Source organism: Maniola hyperantus, chromosome 2, assembly GCF_902806685.2.
Source record: "Maniola hyperantus chromosome 2, iAphHyp1.2, whole genome shotgun sequence".
In the NCBI taxonomy this organism is placed as follows: domain Eukaryota; kingdom Metazoa; phylum Arthropoda; class Insecta; order Lepidoptera; family Nymphalidae; genus Maniola; species Maniola hyperantus.
This window is the reverse complement of record NC_048537.1, coordinates 15,559,232-15,585,607: the sequence shown is the minus strand read 5'-3', so window position 1 is coordinate 15,585,607 and position 26,376 is coordinate 15,559,232. Positions and strand designations below refer to the sequence as shown.

Here is a 26,376-nt window from a genome sequence, read left to right as displayed (position 1 = left end):
AAAAAGAGCTGTCTCGTGATTAGAAAAAAACTAAAACAAGTATAAACACAGTAACCGAAGTTACTGTGTTCAGATACTGTGTTTTCAATTACGTGGGCAGAGTAGAGAACGTAAGGTTTATCATTTCCAAGTAAAGATTCCAATCAAGTCTAGATTCATTAAATGAAACACAAAATAACATAGTAAATAACAATATATATTTATTCATTATATATTTTCACAAAATCTCGTAAATCCCGATAATAGTAATCAATATAAACTAATACTGTGCAATCTCATTCTACATGTGTAATGGAATGTATTACAACCACCACCTACAATATTGATACTCAATATGTATACATAAATATGATTACACATTACGAGATCTTAATAATATGGTATTTCATTTAATCTTTAGTGAATCAAATTATATTTAACTTAGAAATTAAATGCCTAGTCATACAAATGTAAATCGATATAAAAATTAATATTACGCTTGACAATCTCACAAACTTATGATCAAAGGAGTAGGTAACCTAATAATAAGTTTATGGGCCATCTTATGTTATTTTATTGCACATATTAAAAAAACATTGTAGGTACATAATAAATGTTTTCCATAGACTTATAACAGTTTTATATTTAATGACCTTAAAGTTGGTCTTAAGGGCTTATTCCACCTTCCTAAATAAGACGTCCTAAATGGTATAGTTACCGTCAAACTAGCCAACTTTGCCACTCAATGATACTTTGCCCAAAAAGCAATTTATAAAAACCGATGTGGGCAATGTTAGCTTAAAGTCCGGATTACTTTGCTCACCATTAAAATCGAACAAATTTTGGTTTAAATGTTAATTTGTCAAAAAAAAATTACATAACGAATTTGCTTATAAATTGTTTTTGGGGCAAAGTACCATTAAGTGGCATAGTTAGCTAGTTTGACGGTAACTGTACCATTTAGGACGTCTTATTTAGGAAGGTGGAATAAGCCCTTTACTTTGAAATAGAATCTCTACCATTATAACAAAGCTACAAAGTAAAAGGCAAGAATCAACACTTTACACCTTAGTATCACATATTTGGTGAGATAAAATGATGATGTCAGCAATAAACTGCATGATGTTATCACGCTTATTATATACATTTTCAGTTCATCCATAATATAAGTCATTTTGTCATGTAAAAGTTTACTTAAGTACATAATAATGTATTGTGGCCATCACTTATTTCTACCCAAAGTACCACAGGAAAAAATAAATGTAATTATAATAATTATTAATTATAATAAATATTAACAAAAAAAAACATTAAAAAGTTGTCTATGATATTTGAAAAAGTTTTCTAATATTTTTATATCCTGATCTTGGTCACGCCATCTTTTTATTCACGATTTTAGGTTTAGTGCACAGGTTTAGTGTAATATTTAATTTAAGTAGGTAGTACACTATTACATACGATAAAAAATATTGTATTTTTCACACATTCTGCATTTTCAGTTTGGCACAATGCTTTTTTGTTTAAATTTGTGTTTGCGTTTGTTAGCGGAATCCATTAGACGATATTGCATCTTCTTATAAATCATATTATTATAAATGCGATAGCGTGTTTGCTTGTTGGTTTGTCCTTCAATCACGTCGCAACGGTGCAACGGATTGACGTGACTTTTTGCATGGGTGTAGATAAAGACCTGGAGAGTGACATAGGCTACTTTTTATCCCGGAAAATCAAAGAGTTCCCACGGGATTTTTAAAAACCTAATTCCACGCGGACGAAGTCGAGGGCGTCAGCTAGTGACAATTATAAAAAAAATGCTAGTACATTGGACACAGGTAGCCCTAAAGTAGCCCTATTTTTATTTGATTTTACGTCACCATAGCCTAATATTTGACACCAGTGACCCGCCCCGACGGGTAGTTTATTACAATTTTCGTAGGGATCTCTAATTTTTTGAAAATAAGACAAAGCCTATATCACTTAGGAAGAATGTAGCTTTCTACTCGTGAAAGAATTTTCAGAATCAATTCCGTAGTTCCAGAGATTACACCCTACAAACAAACTTATAAAATTATTTAGAAACTTACAAACTTTACCTCTTTATAATATTAGTGTAGATATTTTTGATTCAGGATCAAACCGAGAGTTCTTTCACTCTAGTTCATTTCGTCTGTTTTTTTTTTTTTTTATTTTTTTTTTTAAAGAATATTAGCCATGTTACATGACTAATATTCCCCTTTCCTCTCCAACTAAGCGTCAGGCTTGTGCTAGGAGTAGGTACGACAATAGTGCAACGGGCGGGGTTTGAACCGTCGACCTTTCGGTTTTCAGTCCACTCCTTTACCGGTTGAGCTATTGAGGCTGTTGGTTGTATGTATTGTATGTAACGGCTTTGGCCGTGGCTAGTTACCACCGTACCGGCAAAGCTGTGCCGCCAAGCGATTTAGCGTTCCGATACGATGCCGTGTAGAAACCAAAGGCATGTGGGTTTAACAAAAAAAAAACTGCCATACCCTTTCCAGGTCAGCCCGCTTTCATCTTAGACTTGCATCATCACTTGTAAGTCCCGCAAATTGCTAATGCGCGTGACCGCCATTTTAGTGACGTCAGCACTAGACTGAAGTTTCGAGATGATGGTATATTTTTATTTCGGCTGACGTCAAAATGACGTCATTCGATGTTAATGAGACATGGTTCCAGCCAGTGGCGGTACTTGAGTACCAAAGTACCGCATGCAATGCCAGCGTGAGCCCCATGACCCATCCATTATATTCTTCTGTCTTCTTTTTAATATTATGTTGTCTTGGTGAGCTCTACAAACCACACAGAAGGCATTCTACTACTAGACAGAATTAACAGCATGTCACCAATGGCATACCTACTGTGGCTTTGAAAAAAGCCGTTTGTTTGAGTGGTGGTGTAACATCGAAAAGTATGCTGCTTAAGAAAGTGACAAATTAAAAAAACCCAAGAAGCGATCATTAATATCGTTATCAGAGTAATATCTGAGAATTGCGCACAACTGCTCTCTATTGCTCACATCGGGTGTTTTGTCAATTATAACTGAAACTAATTGTGTCGTATTGATCTCGAACTCGATTCGAGATTTAATAACATCGGCTACAGAATGAATTATGTCATTTTGAATTTTGTTTGATAAATAACTAGGCCCTGATTTGTCGCTTTGTTGATTTTGCATATGTTTTTCTAAAACGAAATCGTATCTCGAAAGTAACGATACAAGTTCCAAGAAATTGCCTTTATTTAATGATTTTTTAGACTCATCGTGACCTCTAAAAGGCAGTTCTTGTTGTGCTAAATGACAAACAATATCAATTAACCTCTGAAAAACACTACGGTTGTGGTCGTCACGCGAATTATGGTTTGAAATCTCATTTGCTAATTGCTGAGACAATGAAGTTTCTATGCGTTGTTTACCGAAATTATGAAAAGAAATTACAGAACTCATATGTTTTTGGGAACTTTGATGCCTTTTTATAGCAGTAGATAATTATTTAAATCGTTGTAACCCGACGTATTCCATACGTTCTTTTCGTTAGAAAAAAAATGCAACACCAACAATATAACTTATTCGTATGAGAACACCGAACTATCCATTGCGTTTTATACACCGACCTGTTAAATTGTCTTTTATGAGTTTTACTAATTTGAGAAATACACAAGTCAGGATTAGGTTTTGATGAAGTTATAAGCTGTTTTTTCTCTTCAAAAGTTGAAAGCTTTACCTTGTTTTCGGCCAATAATCTTTGCACACACTTTAAATTGTCACAAGGAACAACACTGACTAAATCAACACTAATTTTGTACAAAATTTACGATTATTTTTCAAATTATTAGCCTGACCGCGGACCACCACAAAAACAAACATGAACAACTAACAAGTAATTATTTACTCGGAGAAATCAACCAATAGCCGCGCACTCTCAAAATTCACGCATGCGCAAATTCTTGTAAGCCTGGCTTTTTTACGGGAACAAAACGCTATACTACTATTTTTAGATATAGCGTGAACAGCAGACATTTCTAATAGGTTAGAAGAGCACAAAAAAACCGAGGGACAAATTTATTCGATTAGAGCGAGATGGAAACTCGCAACTCGCAGGCAGGCTAGCGGCGACGGGCGACGCCGGACCCGGCCGAGCGCTGCGTTCGCCTGCCGGTGGGCGCAATGACCTTCGGCAAAACTGACAAATTCCAAGACGCGCGGAATTCAAACTTCATGGAATATTTATTAATTTATATAGTGTGATATTATTGATATTCCGACTAGCATGCCCGGCTTTCTGGGTTCTATGAAAGAAACGCTACCGGTTCCAGCGCAATAGCATTTTGCGGGACTTATACCACCAGTGAGATTGCAGTCAAGGGCTTACTTGTATCTGAATATTTAAAAAAAGTGTAGAGGTGAAGTACTATAGCTAGATCACAGCTTGCCCTGCATCAAGGGCTTGAGGTACTTGTGGAAGCTCTGGTTGACGGGCTCCGCGTTGAGGGGGCTCTTCATCGCTTCCTCCATCAGTCGCTCGTACGCGCGTCCGTCGTATGCGCCTAGCGCCGAGTTCAGGATCTGTTCAAATTATTCCAAAATTCTATAGAATTTTCTGATGAATGAAGAATGAATGTTGATGAATTAAGAAGAATGAATGCTGATGAATGAAGAGGAAAGAATGAATGCTGATGAATTAAGAAGAATGAATACTGATGAATGAAAAAGAATGAATGCTGATGAATGAAGAAGATGATGAAAACCTACATCCACGCGGACGAAGTCGCGGGCATCTTCTAGCAGTTCATAGATAGTGACTTTATATCTTACCTCATCTCTGATGTCGAAGGCATCGACGAGTCCCACAGCGTTGGGCCGCACCTTGACCAGCAGGTCTTCGTACCAGTTCTGCAGCTGCTCGATATCGCGCTCCGATATCGATGTGAACTGAGGAATATGACGTCACATTTTACACCAGCATTCAGGAAAAATAGTGTGTATGTAGTATGTATCCAATTTTGATAAAACCTCGAAGAACTATACGATAGCTATAGTTCGCGACAGGTCGGGATGGCAATCGGGTTATGACGCGGGGGAACGCCCCACACCCACACATCACCCGCGCTATCCCGCACCGTATTACCGCGGGAGTGTGCGGGTGTGTGTGTGTGCTCATATCTGGGTTAAACCGTAAAAACTTGCCGAATTAGGCGTGTCTATAACTTTTCTATTCATCTGTAATCTGTAATTGTTTACTTCGTGTAATCCATACAATATTATAAATGAAAAAATGTGTGTGTCTGTCAGTCTGCTAGCGTTTCACGGCCTAAGCATTCAACCGATCTTGATGAACGGTACAGAGTTAGCCTACATTCCGGGGACGGACATAGGCTACTTTTTATCCCGGAAAATTAAAGAGTTCCCACGGGATTTAAGTGCAACCTTCAGAGTGTGTGTGCGTGCATGCGTATAGGTTTGAGTGTGAATATGTTTTGTGTGTACCTGTGTGAAGAGGTATAATTATTTATTTAATTGTTTTATTCAGATACAAGTTAGCCCTTGACTGAAATCCCACCTGGTGGTAAGTGACGATGCAGTCTAAGTCTAAGTCATACAGAATGCAGAATGCAGTCTAAGTCATACAGAATAGTTTCTATGAGATAGACGAATTACTGCAAAACTAATCATACCTACCTATTTAATACATGACCTCAATTGCACGACCGACACTATATTTGCATATCCTATTTGTATGTTTAGACTTTAGACCAAAGAATTTTTAAATACCTACTAATACTTATGTAAGTTATAAGAATTATTACTTCTAAATCCATGCTTCAGACTATGTTGTACTTACTATAACCTGTTAATTTAAGTTTAATATGACATTCTTACTGACAATCGAAACTATTTTATATTAACATACTTGTACCTACTTAATATTACTAAATTATTAACAAAGAAGAAACTAATTGACATTATAACAAACTTAATTAATTAGTGCGATCAATAAATAAAAATAATTTCGATTCAAATGAATGCCCTATATAATTACATGATAAAATCTATTATAAAATAATGTAACACGTAGTTTGCATGTAATTGTATAATAATTATATATTTAGCATGTATGTATTGTTAATGTACCTAACTTTGCAATGCCCTAACGGGGCTTCATGTAACCATGAAAGCAAATGAATAAATAAATCATATTAAATCATATTAAGATGGAAGCGGGCTAACCTGGAAGGGGTATGGCAGTTTTTAATAAACCCATGCCCCTTTGGTTTCTACACGGCATCGTACCGGAACGCTGAATCGCTTGGCGGCACGGCTTTGCCAGTAGGGTGGTAACTAGCCACAAATCACAATACACACCCTCAGCAAGTCTCCGATGCGTTGCAGGGCCCAGTACACGACGTACAGATCGCAGAGTTGCAGCAACACTTGCCGCAAGGCCGGCGACACTGATTTCACTTGCTTTTCATTCTCCTTATAGTAAGTCGATAAGAGCATTGCGCGGCAATGGGCCTGAAAATTAAAATACAACTACAACTTGGAAGAGATATGGCAGTTTTACTCCCCATTTCGTGAAAGTTCCATAAAATCAGTTAAAAATACTAATGAAGTCTGTTAAAAATACTGCAAAAACATCACAGCTGAAAAAGGCCCAAGAAATAACTGCGTTACGCGCGTCTATCGCGAGATCCATCCACTTCAATTTAATTTTAATTAATAATAATAATAATAATAAATACACTTTATTTGCACAACCACAAGAAGGATTACATTAAAGAATAAAAAACACAGACAGAAGGAAGATACAAAAGGCGGCCTTATCGCTAATTAGCGATCTCTACCAGGCAACCTTAAAGATTGGAAAGTAAAAGGAAAATTAGACTGCAGGTGGTGTGTAATATACTAATAAACAAACATTCAAATAACTGATACATACTAATACATAAACCACTAATACATGTATTAAATAATATGTATAATACCAATATACTAATAAAATAGACTAATATTAATTATAGATAGAGCCTTATTAGCTCAACCGGTAAAGGAGTGGACTGAAAACCGAAAGGTCGACGGTTCAAACCCCGCCCGTTGCACTATTGTCGTACCTACTCCTAGCACAAACTTTACGCTTAGTTGGAGAGGAAAGGGGAATATTAGTCATTTAACATGGCTAATATTCTTTTAAAAAATAAAAATGTTGGATGGAATAGGTCGTTATTTTGGAGCAGCTAGAGGTCTTTTTTACTTTCCACATGTACAAAAATAAATGAATAATAGGGAAAATACAAATATTTCAACGGGCGACCGAAAGAAGCATGTTGGGCATAAAACTAAGTGACCGCCAGAGAAACCTGGATATTCGAAAAAGAACACAGGTTACTGACGCTGTGGAGCTCGCATGTAAACTTAAATGGAGATGGGCGGGCCATGTGGCTCGGGCAAGAGACGGTCGGTGGAGTGAGATGGTACTACACTGGTGGCCGCGCGACCACACCCGGCCGCGTGGGCGACCGCGCGCTCGCTGGAGGGACGACATCGAGGATGTAGCAGGACCGACATGGACGAGACTCGCCACGGTGAGATCACAGTGGAGCAATATGGAGGAGGCCTACACCCAAAGATGGGTACCCAAAATATTAACTAATACAACCAAACTAAATAATAGGTGCATCCTTTGTTTTAAATAATATGTTATATCTTTTAATTTTTTTTAATAACTATTAATGGAAAGTAATAATAATAACAATGAAATAACTTAATTTAATTTTTAATAAATAATTTACCAACTTTGTATAATAATTTAATTGAAGCAATGACATAAGAAATTTATATAGATCTTACAAACTAAACAGATAACAAATAATCTAATAATGTACCTACTTAGATAACAATTGTAATTATGTATTTTGGAAATAAATGGCTATTTATTTATTTATTTATTTTATTTTATTTAATATTCTTTTAAAAAATAAAAATGTTGGATGGAATAGGTCGTTATTTTGGAGCAGCTATAGGTCTTTTTTACTTTCCACGTGTACAAAAATAAATGGATCAAATAATAAGCATACCTCAGACGCCGAGGCGAGTTGAATGGATGTCATGTTCCACGCGTCCTCGTATGACATGCCGTTGTTCTGGCGCTTCTCAATCTGTGCAACGCATAAACCGATTTTTCTGTACAAAAAAAAAAGTTAATCACCAAAAGCTTTTCACGGTTTACTTCAATATAAAAATATATATCCTTCAGAATTCAGCTCAAAGCGTTTTTCTTAATCCAAAATTGAAATTGGTAATTTTCCAACAAGTTTGAATTGAAAGATTTTTGAAAGATCTGAGAAAGAACAGCAGTTTGACATTAAAATTCAAGAAGAATTCTTTGATTTTAGTAGCATAATGTACGAAACTCGAATAGCGAACATGTATTCTACTGGCATGCGACTGCGGTATCGTCTCTTGCGAGTATCGCTATGTATGAAAGGGCCTAATAGTCAAATCCTGGGAGCTTTAAATGTTTTTGTAGGAATTAAATTTACTTATTATTTTGTGATTTAGTAAATAAAAGAGACTTTAGATTAAAAATAAACTTGGAGTGTATTGAAAATACAATTTTTTAAGATGACACTTGACACAATACATTGACATTGACAGATCTACAATAGACAATAGTCTTTTTAATCACTTGTCGTAGACAAGGTGCGTTCACTTTAGGCTCTGGCTTCCATCAGTTTTAAAGAGAGTACTTACCCTGAAGCGACCATGTGGAATCCCTTAACAATGCCCTCGATGGTGTTGTCCCAGGGCGGGGAGCGTCTCCCGGCGCGCAGCTCCCCTAGATACGCCACCGTGGGCGGCAGGCTGTTGCCCGCCGCCGCTTGCTGCCACGCCTTTACCAGGTACCTAGTCAGAATAAAATTAGATTAATTTGCTGATCCAACACATATTTAAACACTAATAAACTTTTACAAAAGTAGCGCCTTAAAATCTAACATAACAACAGTGCCTAAAATATGTTGTGGCACGTGAAAAAGGCCCGAACTCATAGCTAATGTAAATAAGAGTTTAAAAATAGTAAAATCACCCCAACATGTGAAATGTATGGGACTACGTAGGTTCTCTACAGTTCCGTATACCCGAATGGAAACGGAATAATAATAGGGAGCGTACTTTAACTAGCTGATGCCCTCGACTTCGTCTGCGTGGATTTACGGTTTTAAAAATCCCGTGGGAACTTCCGGAATGTTCCGGGATAGAAAGTAGCCTATATCATTCTCCAGGTTTTTATCTATAATCACGTAAAAAATCACGTCGATCCGTTGCGACGAGATTCCGTTGCTTCAAAGGACAAACCAACCAACAAACATGGTTTCTCATCTCATGGTGGATCGGCAGCTGTCTCCCCCCCCCCCCCCCCCCCCCCACCCCAGCCACCCTCACAACGGGCTCTACGGGCAGCGGCACGTGCGTCCCGCAGTCAAAACCGCGGCGCGTGCGCGGACGGACTCCCTTGAAAAAGGACCCCGGATGGGTTCGAAACTAGTCGGGCTAACGTCGACTACACACGTGAGTAAGCCGGGACAGATAGTATTTATAATGGTTTCTCATTTATAATATGGGTAGTGGAACGACGTTCCAGCATTGTAATCTAATGGGAACACCGCCGAAGGGAGTTGATTCCACAGTTTGCATGTGCGTGGAAAAGGTATGGAACCCTAAAAACATTTACCTGGCAGTCTGCAGCAACATGACAGTGTTCTCGCCCTCGTACGTGCACGCGGCCGTCACTAGCCCGTAAGTGAGCGGAAGGTTTGAAGACAGCATGTAGCCGTGGCCCCCACAAGCCAGCCGGCACCTTTCCACGCACTGCGCCGCGTCATCCGTGCTCACTGCTTTCAGGCAACACGAGAGCGCGTGCAACTGACAATGGAAACAGTCGTGTTAGTTAGGTTGCTATTTACCTATTCCTTATGTTTTGATATATAGTAAGCGCCTCGAGCGATTTCTCGAGATGCTGGATTACGGAAATGAACACCAATTTCAAATCCAAAATGGCCGACAACAATTTGTAAAATAGATTATGAGGCAATGTATCTCGGAATGCTTATTAAGAAAATGAGATCCGACCCGTGCTCTGTAGTGAGCCGGCGATGGGTTGATCATGATGATGATGATGATGATGAGATCCATCTTCAATTAATCCAATATCGAAAAACTTTTTGGCAAAACGTACATATTTGTATGAAAAGACCCCCAAAAAGTACCAGGAACCCATAAGAATGAAGAACGTGTAGTCACCGTTGTTCTACGAGTCACAGTCAGTCCGCACTAATACGGAACGCGTGTATTGTCGCTATGCCTACTAGCAGCTTGTGTTGTTATGTTAGGTGAATTGATATGGATGGTATTTTCAGGATTTATCGAGATGCTGATTATGAAAATGAAATCTATTTTCAATGGCCAACTTCCTTTTGAAAAATAGATTAGAGTGTAATGGCACCGATTCTAAGCACAACCTAATTTTAGAGTATTCGCACCCTCTTCTTACTGTTGTAATATGAAAAGGACAGAAGCAGTTTGACATTTCTAAATTTAATTTTTAGATGGTAAAACCCGTGATTTTAGCACGCACTCGCGAACCTACTGTTTAAATTTGTATTGTGCACTAAAATTTAGAGTCTTTAAATGTGAAAGTCATGTTCCGTTCCTTTTTAGCATTAGTAAAAAGAAAAGGATGCAGATACTCTAAATTTAGTTTAGAGAGAGACTAGAGAATTGGGGCCATTGTATCTCGGAATGCTTATTAAGAAAATGAGATCCGACCCGTGCTCTGTAGTGAGCCGGCGATGGGTTGATCATGATGATGATGATGATGAGATCCATCTTCAAATCCAATATCGAAAAACTTTTTGGCAAAACGTACATATTTGTATGAAAAGACCCCCAAAAAGTACCAGGAACCCATAAGAATGAAGAACGTGTAATCACCGTTGTTCTACGAGTCGCAGTCAGTCCGCACTCATACGGAACGCGTGTACTGTCGTTATGCCTACTAGCAGCTTGTGTTGTTATGTTAGGTGAATTGATATGGATGGTATTTTCAGGATTTATCGAGATGCTGATTATGAAAATGAAATCTATTTTCAATGGCCAACTTCCTTTTGAAAAATAGATTAGAGTGTAATTGGCACCGATTCTAAGCACAACCTAATTTTAGAGTATTCGCACCCTCTTCTTACTGTTGTAATATGAAAAGGACAGAAGCAGTTTGACATTTCTAAGTTTAATTTTTAGATGGTAAAACCCATGATTTTAGCACGCACTCGCGAACCTACTGTTTAAATTTGTATTGTGCACTAAAATTTAGAGTCTTTAAATGTGAAAGTCATGTTCCGTTCCTTTTTTAGCATTAGTAAAAAGAAAAGGATGCAGATACTCTAAATTTAGTTTAGAGAGAGACTAGAGAATCGGGGCCAATTGGCCGGGCAATGTATTTTGGAATGCTTATTAAAAAAATGACATCCATTTTAAAATCCAAGATGGCCGACTTACTTTTTAAAGAATAGATAAGCGTGTAATTTCGGGGTTCTGATAATGAAAATAGCATCTATTTTTAAATTCAAAATGACGAAATTTTTTTTGTAAAAATCTGAGGTGTCGCCCAAAAGTGACTTAGTTGTTACATTAGTCACGTAGCCTAATTAGAGGTTTAGGACCTAATTGGTGTTTGTATGTGGAGACCTCCAAAATGTACCAGGAGCTTATAAGAATGAAGAAGGTTACCTCAGGCAATCTCTCCATGTCCCCGGCTTCTAACTCCGCAGTGACGTTGTTGTACATGAGCCACAGCCAGTCCGCGCTCATGCGGAACGCGTGCACCGTCGCTATGCCCACTAGGAGCTTGTGTTGTTGTGTGAGGTAGTCGATGATTTGTGGTTCAGGCTCACTGGTAATAGAAAAAACATAAAAGTAGTACATTACTTATTATGGAAGGAACCATAGGGCTTATTTATCTTTACTCAGACTTAAGACAGAGTTAAATAGGGACAGATTTATGCTTCCGACATGTCTATGTCTTGTTTAAACTCTAAGTGTAAGGAAAATCAAAGTACACTATTCAAATCTCAGCCTCAGAACAAGTGCAGATTAGTAGAACTAGTATAAGTTTAGCATGGGTGCTTTTCTGTGTAGCGCACGGCGATGGTGACGGCCTTGGCCATGTACTTGCCCACGTCGTGGACCACATACGTGCCGTCCTGTGGGCGGGGGTAGTGTCTCACTTGGGTTTGGGCTGCGACTGCCTGCGCACGGCGGAGTAACGCACGGCGATGGTGACGGCCTTGGCCATGTACTTGCACACGTCGTTGACCACATACGTGCCGTCCTGTGGGCGGGGGTAGTGTCTCACTTGGGTTTGGGCTGCGACTGTCTGCGCACGGCGGAGTAACGCACGGCGATGGTGACGGCCTTGGCCATGTACTTGCACACGTCGTTGACCACATACGTGCCGTCCTGTGGGCGGGGGTAGTGTCTCACTTGGGTTTGGGCTGCGACTGCCTGCGCACGGCGGAGTAACGCACGGCGATGGTGACGGCCTTGGCCATGTACTTGCACACGTCGTTGACCACATACGTGCCGTCCTGTGGGCGGGGGTAGTGTCTCACTTGGGTTTGGGCTGCGACTGTCTGCGCACGGCGGAGTAACGCACGGCGATGGTGACGGCCTTGGCCATGTACTTGCACACGTCGTTGACCACATACGTGCCGTCCTGTGGGCGGGGGTAGTGTCTCACTTGGGTTTGGGCTGCGACTGTCTGCGCACGGCGGAGTAACGCACGGCGATGGTGACGGCCTTGGCCATGTACTTGCACACGTCGTTGACCACATACGTGCCGTCCTGTGGGCGGGGGTAGTGTCTCACTTGGGTTTGGGCTGCGACTGCCTGCGCACGGCGGAGTAACGCACGGCGATGGTGACGGCCTTGGCCATGTACTTGCACACGTCGTTGACCACATACGTGCCGTCCTGTGGGCTGGGGTAGTGTCTCACTTGGGTTTGGGCTGCGACTGTCTGCGCACGGCGGAGTAACGCACGGCGATGGTGACGGCCTTGGCCATGTACTTGCACACGTCGTTGACCACATACGTGCCGTCCTGTGGGCGGGGGTAGTGTCTCACTTGGGTTTGGGCTGCGACTGTCTGCGCACGGCGGAGTAACGCACGGCGATGGTGACGGCCTTGGCCATGTACTTGCACACGTCGTTGACCACATACGTGCCGTCCTGTGGGCGGGGGTAGTGTCTCACTTGGGTTTGGGCTGCGACTGTCTGCGCACGGCGGAGTAACGCACGGCGATGGTGACGGCCTTGGCCATGTACTTGCACACGTCGTTGACCACATACGTGCCGTCCTGTGGGCGGGGGTAGTGTCTCACTTGGGTTTGGGCTGCGACTGTCTGCGCACGGCGGAGTAACGCACGGCGATGGTGACGGCCTTGGCCATGTACTTGCACACGTCGTTGACCACATACGTGCCGTCCTGTGGGCGGGGGTAGTGTCTCACTTGGGTTTGGGCTGCGACTGCCTGCGCACGGCGGAGTAACGCACGGCGATGGTGACGGCCTTGGCCATGTACTTGCACACGTCGTTGACCACATACGTGCCGTCCTGTGGGCGGGGGTAGTATCTCACTTGGGTTTGGGCTGCGACTGTCTGCGCACGGCGGAGTAACGCACGGCGATGGTGACGGCCTTGGCCATGTACTTGCACACGTCGTTGACCACATACGTGCCGTCCTGTGGGCGGGGGTAGTGTCTCACTTGGGTTTGGGCTGCGACTGCCTGCGCACGGCGGAGTAACGCACGGCGATGGTGACGGCCTTGGCCATGTACTTGCACACGTCGTTGACCACATACGTGCCGTCCTGTGGGCGGGGGTAGTGTCTCACTTGGGTTTGGGCTGCGACTGTCTGCGCACGGCGGAGTAACGCACGGCGATGGTGACGGCCTTGGCCATGTACTTGCACACGTCGTTGACCACATACGTGCCGTCCTGTGGGCGGGGGTAGTGTCTCACTTGGGTTTGGGCTGCGACTGCCTGCGCACGGCGGAGTAACGCACGGCGATGGTGACGGCCTTGGCCATGTACTTGCACACGTCGTTGACCACATACGTGCCGTCCTGTGGGCGGGGGTAGTGTCTCACTTGGGTTTGGGCTGCGACTGCCTGCGCACGGCGGAGTAACGCACGGCGATGGTGACGGCCTTGGCCATGTACTTGCACACGTCGTTGACCAGCATCACTCGCACGAACATCATCGTGCCGTACGCCAGCTTCGAGCTCGGCGCGTTTACGTACGTGCCGTCCTGTGGACAAAGGACATCGTGCGTACAGTGCGTTTTTGAAAAAGAGCTTGCCATATTTGCACTGTGTTGGACTAAGAGTCAGCGGGTGCCAGACCTCCGACATTTTATAAAAGGTGAAAGTTTCTCTGCGTATTGTCCCTAACACTGGGAGGAACGTTTGTTTGGATGTTTGTTTGGATCATGGTGGCTTTGGGAGATAACAGGTAATAAACGTGTAAAAAATCTTACGTCAAAGTATAAAGTCTAATTCTTTTATATTTTCTTCAGAATAGTATTAGAAATCACGTCATGCATTGCCAGACAGTGATGGCAACCCCCTGCTAGACACCCTTAAAGGTACTTACATATTAGGTATTTATTTAAGTACTTCATTGCTTACAAGAAAAGACAATGACATCCATACTAATATTATAAATGCGAAAGTGTGTCTGTCTGTCTGCTAGCTTTTCACGGCTCAACCGTTCAACCGATTTTGACGAAATTTTGTACAGAGATAGCTTGCATCCCGAGGAAGGACATAGGCTACTTTTTATCCCGGAAAATTAAACAGTTCCCACGGGATTTTCAAAAACCTAAATCCACGCGGACGAAGTCGCGGGAATCATCTATTATGTCCTACATAATTATTAAGAATCTCCAAAAAAGGGACCAAATAATTTCTCTCAAATGACTTGAAAAATTTGACGTTAAAAGTTTGCAAGGACAAAGTTTGCGATCATCATCATCATCATGTCAACCCATTGCCGGTCCACTATTGAGCACGGCTCTCCTCTCAGAATGAGAAGGGTTTAGGCATAAGTTTGCGATATCTTTTCAAAAAATGCTCACCTCTAAAACTTTAGAATTCTTCATCAGCATGTGATCCCTAGGTATTCTCACATGGTCAAAGCCTAGGAACCCGTTGTTGGTGCCGTTCATGCCAAGCTTGGCGCCAATCTCGCCAACCTTGATGCCACGGAGCGGCATGTGAGTTTCCTCTTCGCGCAGTTGGACGATGAAGGCGTGGATGCCGTGGCATTTGCCCTTGGTGTGTAGTTGGGCCATGACGATGCAATAGTTGGCTGTGTGTGCCACTGCGAAACAAAATAGTTTTCCCTTATTCATCATCATTAGCTACAACTGAAACACTGCTGGACATAGGTCTCTTATAGGCACTGTCTTGCGCCGTCTGAATCCAGAGGCGCAAGACGGTGTTTCCCTTATAGAGCAAGATTCCGATATTGCCAGACCTGTCTTCTGAGTAACAAAATGTGTGCGATAGAGTAGTGTTTGTACCTTTAACGTTCGTATATTTGCTAGCTTGAGCCAAGGGACAACAGTTGCTAAAGGTACGTAAATACATTAGTCACTTTTCTTAAAGTCTGAGTGCTGATTTTTATGTATGTTTTACAGAATAGTGTTAATAGTTAATAAATAATTAATACTGCCAGACATCTTCCGTGGGTCGTTATTCCCGCCAGACGCTTTAAAGCACGCAAAAATATCTTAATCTTACTTAAAGTCTGATTCTTAATTTTTATAATAATATGATACTCGGAGAACAATTTTATTAGTTTTTGTAAGCAGCCAGAATAATCGTAGGTGCCAAGCATCTGCGAAGACGAAATTTAAAGGTCCAGGGTATGAGGTGGCTGACAGTAAAAAATACCCGAGTACGGAACCCTCGATACGTGAGTCTGACTCGCATTTGGCCGGTTTTTTTTTTCTTAAAAGAGGGCTACCTATGTCCAACTTCGTGTGCATATTGGCTGACGATTGTGATATAAATCTCTTTAGAAGTAACTAAATCATCATCGCCATCACCCCATAGCCGACCCACTACTGAGCACAGATCTCTAGGCCGTAGTCTGCCACGCTAGCCCAGTGCGGATTGGTAAACAATAATTAAATACTAATTGTAAGATAATACTAACCTATTACGTTCCACACTACAAAACCAACGTAGGTATACAAAACCACAGTCGTCTATATAAAAATATGATAATGAAGTAGGTATTTTCCACAAAAAATATGCAAAGCTAAATAACAATCCTAAGTAGATAATTGTTGTTTTTATCAACCGTCATGTTTTTATCACCAAAGGAAAAGGTGACTGACTGACTGATCTATCAACGCACAGCTCAAACTACTGGACGGATCGGGCTGAAATTTGGCATGCAGATAGCTATTATGACGTAGGCATCCGCTAAGAAAGGATTTTTAAAAATTCAAGTCCTAAGGGGTTTAAAATTTGTGTAGTCCACGCGGACGAAATCGCGAGCATAATATGCATAGGCCGGTTTTTAATCATATTTGTGCTCATTTTACAAATCGGACTGAGATAATAACATAGATATGTAAGATCAAAGGTCCCTCAGGGTAATATCAGTCAAAGACCTACTTCAGAACAAAGGTTTCTGCAGTAGGTAAGATCAAGTTACAAAACTGTTTCTTAATAATAATTATTACGTTTCGTACCTCAAAAGGAAAAAGGAACCTCAAGAAACCTATAGGGTACTTCCCGTTGACCTAGAATCATGAAATTTGGCAGGTACGTAGATTTATAACACACGTAAGGAGAAAAATCCGAAAACCGTGAATTTGTGGTTACATCACAAAAAATTTAAAATGAGGTCATTAACAAAACCGGCCAAGTGCGAGTCTAACTAATAATTAGTATTTTCAACTTTCGAAGTGAGAGACTATATCAAGTGGGGTATCATATGAAAGGTCTTCACCTGTACATTCTAAAACAGATTTTTATTTATTTTTATGCATCATAGTTTTTGAATTATCGTGCAAAATGTCGATAAATACGACAGTAGTACGGAAGCCTCGGTGCGCGAGTCTGACTCGCACTTGGCCGGTTTTTTTTTCTCTTATAATAATTATGAGGTGAGGTGCAAATGGCAAAGCAAGCAAAATACATTGTACTTGGACCTTGTTATATCCGCGTCCCATTCATAAACTAATATTATAAATGCGAAAGTGTGTCTGTATATCTGATAGCGGCCCATCTGTTAAACCGATTTTGATGAAATTTGATACAGAGATAGCTTGCATCTCGGGGACGGTCATAGGCTACATTTTATCCCAGAAAATCAAAGAGTTCCCACGGGATTCTTAAAGACCCTTCCGTTTAACAGATTTTTACGAAATTTGGTACAGAGGTAGCTTGCATCCCGAAAAAGCAAATAGTTTCCACGCGATTTTAAAAACCTAAATCCATGCGGACAAAGTTGATAACATCATCTAGTGATACATAATTATTATTTAGACAAAATGTTAGTATAGTTATACTAAAGTTACTAAACCTAGTATATTTATCGTGAGACTAAGATAATTAAATTACCTATACTTTGATTATTGTAATCTAAACGAATAGGATTATTTTGATTAATGATTATAATTAGTTATTGATTATACGGCAGTATATGTACTAAGTAAATAGAATATACGTGAAATATTTAACGCTTGAAGAGACAACAGAGACGAGACGCGGCGTATTTCTTGATGACAACTCAAAATTAGTTTTATTTACCTTGATATAAGAACCTGCTCAACCTCTTAGAATGGAGAAGATTAAAATATATATAGTCAAATGATTTATTCAAAATCTATATCTATATCTATACTATTATATAAAGAGGTAATGTCGTTAAGTTTGTTTGTAGGGGGTAATCTTTGGAACTACTGAACCGATTTTAAAAATTCTTTCACTAGTAGATAGCTACATTATTCCTGAGTGACATAGGCTATACGGGATCTTCAAAAACCTAAATTTACGCGGGCGAAGCCGCGGGGATCAGCTAGTAGGTAATAAATTTCTCTTTTTGATGGTCAGATGTTGGATATCTAAGATATAGTGGTGATAATTATTACGCAAACTTAAAACTAGAGCTACGAGGGTTCCAAGCGCGCCCAGGTCTGAGAAGAGCCGTAACTATACCGTACCGTATAATTTTAGGTAGGATTTATACAATCGAGTGCTCTCAACTCAACTCTCTAAGCTTGATGTTTCTTGTTACCCCTTATTTCATGGGATCGTGTTCATAGTCAAAAGCGACAAAAATTTGACGCTAGAAGAATCACACGAACAATGCGATTTGGAAAAAATACCCTAGTTTGCCTTTCAATCACGCCACAAGGAGCAAACGGATCCACGTGATTTTTACTTGGTTCTACTCGTAGTTAAAACCTGGAGTGTGACATAGGCTCATTTTGATCCCATATGATTCAAAGATTTCTTCGTTAAAAATCTAACTGCACGCAGACCAAGTCGCGGACATCATCAAGTATGGATGTACTTAAATATAACAGTAACATATTACCTAATACATAGTTATACATACCATAATTACCTCTATAAAATAATGAGAATCTCGCCTGTCGTAAAATAAAGTTTTCTTTAATAGGGTCTTGGACTGTAGTAATAAAATGACGTAATGTTTTGTATAGCAGTAGCTTATGTGGCTAGAATTCATTATTTAAAGAGAATATTTTGAAAAAATCACGATTTTTATTTATTTTTAGTCAGGACATTTACGAATACATAAAAGGCCGTACTTTGCAAACAATGTATTTGTTTGTCATGTCATACTTGAACCGGCCGTTATGTAGACCTGTTAGTAACTTACAATGAATAGATTTATTTATTCATACTTTATTGCACACAACACAAAGTAAACATATAACTAAAAACATACAAGGATGTTAATCTAATAGCTGTATTTATATCGTGATTGGTGTTGCCAACGATGGTAGGTATGAGTGTTATTTGTTCGCGACTTCGTCCGCGTGGACTACACAAATTTCAACCCCAATTTCACCCCCTTAGGGGTTGAATTTAAAAAAATCTTTCTTAGTGGATGCCTATGTCATAATAACTATCAGCATGCCAAATTTCAGTCCGATTCGTCCAGTAGTTTGAGCTGTGTGTTGATAGGTCAGTCAGTCACCTTTTCGTTTTATATATGTATTTAGATTTTTGAAGTCAGAAAATTGGTGTTGCCAAAGATTGTATGTATGAATGTTATTTATAACTAGCTGATGCCCGCGACTTCGTTTGCGTGGATTCAGGTTTTTAAAAATCCTGTGGGAACTCTCAAATTTTCCGGGATAAAAAGGAGCCTATGTCCTTCCCCGGGTTGCAAGCTACCTCTGTACCAAATTTCGTCAAAATCGATTGAACGGTTGAGCCGTGAAAAGCTAGCAGACAGACAGACAGACAGACAGACACACTTTCATATTTATAATATTAGTATGGATTGTACTTACGTCCTCCAGGCCACCACTTGTACGACGTGAGCGTAGGGCTGTGCAGCACGAACTCTTTAGTAGTAGGGTCGTAGGTTGCCGTGGTTTCCAGCCCTCGGATGAACGTGCCGTGGCCCAACTCCGTCTAGTATACATAAATACGAATAAATTATCACTCACATCATCATGATTATGAACAACCCATCGCCGGCTCACTACAGAGCACGGGTGTCTTCTCAGTATGAGAAGGGTTTGGCCATAGTCCACCACGCTGGCCAAGTGCGGATTGGCAGACTTCAAGCACCTTTGAGAACATTAAGGAGAACTCTTAGGTATGCAGGTTTCCTTCACCGTTAAAGCGACTGCTATTTAATTTCTTAAAACACACACAGCTCCAAAAAGTTAGAGGTGCGTGCCCGGGATCGAACCCCCGACCTCCGATTAGAAGGCGGACGTCCTAACCGCTAGGCTATCACAACTAAAGCGTACATGTAGTATGTGGCACAATTTGAAACATCTCCTTTCAATAAATGATATGACTTATAATTATTATGCAATATGCAATGACGAAAGTGATGAAACAGAAACTTTGTTAATTAGCAAAGTAGCTGGAATAAGTTAAAAAACCCGACCAAGTGCGAGTCAGGCTCGCGCAACGAGGGTTCCGTAATTCAGTCGTATTTTTCGACATTTTGCATGATAGCTCAAAAACTATGGTGCATAAAAATAAAAAATAATCAGTTTTAGAACGCACAGGTGAAGACCTTTCATATGATACCCCACTTGATATAGTTACTTTACTTCGAAAATTGAAAATACTAATTTTTAGTTTATGAACACAATTTTTTTTGTGTGATGTAACCAGAAATTCACGGTTTTCAGATTTTTCCCCTAATGCCAGCTATAAGACCCACCTTCCTGCCAAATTTCATGATTCTAGGTCAACGGAAAGTACCCTGTAGGTTTCTTGATAGATAGACGGACGACAGACAGACAGACAGACAGACAGACAGACAACAAAGTGATCCTATAAGGGTTCCACTTTTCCTTTTGAGGTACGGAACCTTAAAAACAGTCAAGTGCGAGTATTAATAAATAATACAATCTTACCTGAGCATAAGTGCCAATAATGTCAAGGTTAAACACCCTTCCGATCCAGTACGCCTGTTGCTCAACAGTCCCCTGGCCCATGATGGTGGGTATGAAACTATGAACATACATAGTGCAGTGTTAGAGAGTTGCCATCGTCGAGGATCGCCGCTCCCAAGTTACCACCCTTCACACTCTACTCGCAATCTCACCTGAGCATAAGTGCCAATAATGTCAAGGTTGAACACCCTTCCAATCCAGTATACCTGTTGCTCAACAGTCCCCTGGTCCACACATACTTGTGCAGTGTTAGTGGCTTGCCATCGGCTAGGATCGCCGCTCCTAAATTACCATCCTGCAAATTCTACGAGCAACCTTACCTCTGCATAAGTGCCAATAATGTGAAGGTTGAACGCCCTTCCAATCCAGTATACCTGTTGCTCAACAGTCCCCTGGTCCACACATACTTGTGCAGTGTTAGTGGCTTGCCATCGGCTAGGATCGCCGCTCCTAAATTACCATCCTGCAAATTCTACGAGCAACCTTACCTCTGCATAAGTGCCAATAATGTGAAGGTTGAACGCCCTTCCAATCCAGTATACCTGTTGCTCAACAGTCCCCTGGTCCACACATACTTGTGCAGTGTTAGTGGCTTGCCATCGGCTAGGATCGCCGCTCCTAAATTACCATCCTGCAAATTCTACGAGCAACCTTACCTCTGCATAAGTGCCAATAATGTGAAGGTTGAACGCCCTTCCAATCCAGTATACCTGTTGCTCAACAGTCCCCTGGTCCACACATACTTGTGCAGTGTTAGTGGCTTGCCATCGGCTAGGATCGCCGCTCCTAAATTACCATCCTGCAAATTCTACGAGCAATCTTACCTGAGCATAAGTGCCAATAATGTCAAGGTTGAACGCTCTTCCAATCCAGTACGCCTGTTGCTCAACAGCCCCCTGGCCCATGATGGTGGGTATGAACATCACATAGTGCAGCGTTAGAGGGTTGCCATCGCCGAGGATGGCTGCTCCTAAGTTACCACCCAGGACAGCTCTGTGGGAAAAATTATGTTATTTTGATTGTGTATGTTGCGTGTGTGTGTATGTATTACGTTTTTTGTGTGCTCTTTTATGGGAAAGACTATATAGCATGGAGGTAATTTTATTAAACATCTTATTTTACGGATGTACCTAGTTGCAGCGGATATGACGTCATCGGCAGTTCCTACTACATTAAATCTGCTTGACGAGGCAAAACATCATGACTTCACCGTGTGGCGTCCGTGCACAAATACGGCTTCATATACATAAAACGTTCATGATGCTTTGAATCCGTGCCTTGTACGTGACACGGCTCTGTCTGCGCCCCAGCTAGGAGCAGGTGCATCCTACGGGGCGGCCAGTGGGCGCGATGCCATACTCTCCATGCCGCTCGGCACCCACTCTCGATTACGACGCATCCGTCCGTCGTAATTCCTGTAAATATGTCTACACGTGGGCCGCTCCTCAGGACACCCGCTCCCACCTGGGCCGCAGACTTACTTTAAAAGTATCATAAAATCTCTACGCGACCTACTTACGTCTTACAGGCTCATTAGATTGACCGTTTTCGGTTTTTTATTTAAATAGTAATAGAACAATGCCAATTGTTACCAAAACTAAATAGTGAATAAATAATTAATCTATATATATAAAAGGAAAAGGTGACTGACTGACTGACTGAATGATCTATCAACGCACAGCTCAAACTACTGGACGGATCGGGCTGAAATTTGGCATGCAGATAGCTATTATGACGTAGGCGTCCGCTAAGAAAGGATTTTGGAAAATTCAACCCCTAAGGGGGTGAAATAGGGGTTTGAAATTTGTGTAGTCCACGCGGACGAAGTCGCGAGCATAAGCTAGTTAAACTAATAAGTACCTACCTACTTAACAATGAAATAAAAAAAAACCTTGTAGTAGCTGTTGAATACCCATGAGTTTAAATAACGTCATACTGTGGGTTACCTACTTTTTTTAAAAATAGAGATAGCGAGCAAACGAGCAGGCGAGTCACCTGATGTTAAGTGATTACCGCCGCCCATGGACATTTGCAGCACCAGAGGAACCGCCGATGCGTTGCCGGCCTTTTAGGAATTTGTTGGTCCGCCCCTTAAATTTAAAAAAGAACATCGAACTCTTTGATTTTCCAGGGACAAAATACCCAGCCTGGGATGTATGCCAAACGTCGTAATTGGTAAAGCGGATGGACTGTGAAAAGATAACAGACTGACAGACACACTTTGATAGATAATAAGGATAATATTAGTATGGAATATAAATGTAGTTATTGTAGTGATGATATTTTTTTAAATAAAATTACCTTATTCCCGTGACTTTGTCCGTGGACTACACAAATTTCAAACCCCTGTTTGACCCCTTTAGGGATTGAATTTTCTTAGTAGATGCCTACGTCGTAATAGCTATCTGCACGCCAACAGCCCGATCCCTCCAGTAGTTTGAGCTGTGCATTGACAGATCAATCAGTTAGTCAGTCAGTCAGTCAACTTTTCCTTTAATATACCTACTAGCTTATGCCCGCGACTTCGTCTGCGTAGCCTATACAAATTTGAAACCCATGTTTTACCCCTTTAGGAATTGAATTTTCAAAACTCCTTTCTTATAGTGGATGTCTACGTCATAATTGCTATCAGCATGCCAAATTTCAGCCAGATCAGTCTAGTAGTTTGAGCTGTGCGTTGATAGATCAGTCAGTCAGTCAGTCAGCTTTTCCTTTTCTTATACATATAAGAAGATTGTAGCCTGGTTTCTAAAGAGATCCTAGAGATCGATCGAGATGCAGCGTTGAAAAAAGTTGGTGTAATAAACAATTCAGCAAAGGCTTACAAGTAATTTTCCATGCCAGCGTTTTCTTCCTCCTGCAGTTTACGTATCATTTTGAACAGCAGGCATGCTTTTTTGACGGCTAACTCGTACTTCTCCTTGTGGCTTAAATACACTGACGGTACAGGTTCTAAGTGTATGCCTTCGTTGAGAGCCATTTCCTCTGGAACAATGAGAAAAAAATATATGCAGTGCAGGGTGTATACCAGAACGCTAGCAAAAACTTAGCGTTATTGTTTTATGCAGTTTATCCTCTTATTACTGATGTCAGTTATTCAGCTAAACATACAGTCATCTGAATGAGCGGTCACTTAGACCGGTAAGACCGCAAACCGGCTTCCTATGCAGAGACGGCCATCCCCATCATCATGTTATTCTACCTAAACACAATCCAATACCAATAACTATTTGCTTCATTTTGTAGATTTGTGATTTAGTATTTTTCAAACCAGCAATGTATAGCGCGCAAAACTCGGGTCAATGCCCTACCTACGACGCGGCATTGACTCGGAGTGGCCTACTTACGCAACGTTCGTTGACCACTAGCGTCAGTCAGTTGTTTTACTTGCAATATATCGGAAACCTTTACAAAATTAAAGGATTTTTTTGTATATATTTTTTCGCGTTGTTTTGTGGTGTCATATCAGTAATCATCAGTACTGTCATCACCTGTTTTCGTTTTTGTTAGCGTTCTGGTTACACCCGCCTTTGTACCTACTAGCTGACAACCGCGATTATGACCGTGTGGATTTATGTTTTTAAAATTCCCATGGGAACTCTGGTTTTAGAATGGATATGGATTAATTAATAAGGCCATATTCCCAATCCCATGACATAACCCTAATCAATTCCTTTAATTGTTGTTACCGGTCGCTTTAATCACCAGAACTTATTACTTAATATTAAAAACAAAAGCGGTGATAGCCCAGTGGTAAAGGCTCCTAGTTGGAGGGTCTGGAGTGCGATCCTGAGCATGCATCTCTAACTTTTTGGAGTTATGTGCGTTTTAAGTAGTTAAATATCATTTGCTTTAACGAAAAAGGAAAACATCGTGAGGAAACCTGGATGCCTGAGAGTTCTTCACAATGTTCTCAAAGGTGTGTGATATTTGCCAATCTGCACTTGGCCAGCGTGGTAGACTATGGGCAAACCTTTCTCCACATGCTCAGTATGAGTCTACAATGGAGAATAATAATATTATGTACCATTAGGTATTGGTAGATTTTCCTTTGTTTTTGTTGCAGGGATATTTTATAGCACAATAAGAAAATGCATTACAGAGGAAAATATGCATGAAATCTACTGTTCCTGTAAAACAGTTAAATGCACTTTATTGCAAGCTGATTCACAGGTATTGCACATTTATAGCTTATTGTTATATAAGTAATATTATAGTTATATTTTATTTTGTTTTAGATGACCTGCAAGTGATGCAACTTCATTGTGCCAATTAATATAATTGTCTGATAAAATATATGTTAAGTTTAGGACACGATAAAAACTGAACTTTGCGTGATTATGTATGAAAGTACATAACCACTCAAATATAGGATGTTGGCTATTCTTAATTTAATCTTGGATTTTATTTGTGACTCGCTTATGCTTGCGAATTTATCCGAGTGGACTAAATAAATTAAAAACCCCAATTAACCCATTTGGAGGTGGAATTTCAAAAAATCCTTTCTTAGTGGATACCTTCTCTTTACATAGAACACACCCTCCAAATTTAATATCTCTAGGACCAGCAGTTTAGGCTGTTGATATATAAGTCAGTGAGTCAGTCAGGACATTAAATTTTATATATATACAGATAATCCGCAAAATAGAGATTTAGAGAGCTGACTTTATTAAATACCTAAAATACCAAATTTAAGATTTTCTGGCCTAAGTCTGTTTATTCAGGCTAATCTTTGAAATTACTAAACTGATTTAGACAACACTTTCAACAGGCAGATAGAGAACTGTGCAAGAAGTGTTCTAAGCTACTTTTCTTCTTGAGGAACAAAGGGTTTCCATGAGATTTTAAAAACAAAAATCTTTTTAAACCCATGGTAAAAGTTGAGTGGTAAAACTGGTTTATGAAATACAAGCATTTGTCTGTGACTTTGTCCATGATATTTTACAGTCTTGGGGATAATGTAGCTATCTATAAGAGATTTTTTTTTTAAATTGGATGAGTAGTTTCAGAGATTAACTTCTAAATTCAACCTTACCTCTTTTTAATATAAGTGTAGGTACATAAAAAATATAAAACCTCTGAAGCAGATAATAATTAAAGTACTTAATCATCCTATATAATATGTCCATAGAAATCAGTAGGTACATGATTACAGCAATGGAAAAATAATTACGTAAAAAAGTAGGTTAATAATAATAGAGGTAGAATTACACAACCATTAAAGTAGGTACTTATATATTATGTATAATGTATATGTATACTCTGAACATTGACTTATTCTTAATGTTTATGAAATATTCATTAAATATTATTTCAAGTTTGTAGTACCTACTTTCTTAGTTTTATTTTGGACGCTAAACTTTTAACTATGTAAAATTGAGAACAATGTGCTAAAATTACATCAGTAACCAACAAAAACTCCAATGTTTCCTTTAGTTATAATTTCAATTTGAATATAGGTTAGCATAATGATAAGTTACCTCTTTTCTTCCTCTCTTCAGTTTTGTCAGTGCCTCCATCAATCCAATGTGTTAACTCTGTTATGTTGAAACTGCACGAATCCCTTTCTCTTTGCAAATCCACATTTACTTTTGTCATTTTTACTAGATTATTGGGACCTTTATAAGCAAAC

The 26,376-nt window shown here is 40.3% G+C and overlaps 1 protein-coding gene across 1 annotated transcript; it reads right to left on the bottom strand.

Moving 5' to 3' along the window:
• Positions 1-175: 175 nt before the first annotated feature.
• Positions 176-26,376, bottom strand: LOC117993236 (acyl-coenzyme A oxidase 1-like). The gene is made up of 13 exons (XM_069507924.1): positions 26,225-26,376; positions 23,570-23,729; positions 21,569-21,737; positions 19,617-19,740; positions 15,189-15,433; positions 14,200-14,360; positions 11,783-11,945; positions 9,729-9,919; positions 8,750-8,902; positions 8,074-8,179; positions 6,362-6,514; positions 4,814-4,930; positions 176-4,564 (listed from the first exon to the last, which is right to left on the bottom strand). The coding sequence occupies exons 1-13, from the start codon at positions 26,340-26,342 to the stop codon at positions 4,421-4,423; spliced, it is 2,004 nt and encodes a 667-aa protein (XP_069364025.1). The 5' UTR covers positions 26,343-26,376; the 3' UTR covers positions 176-4,420.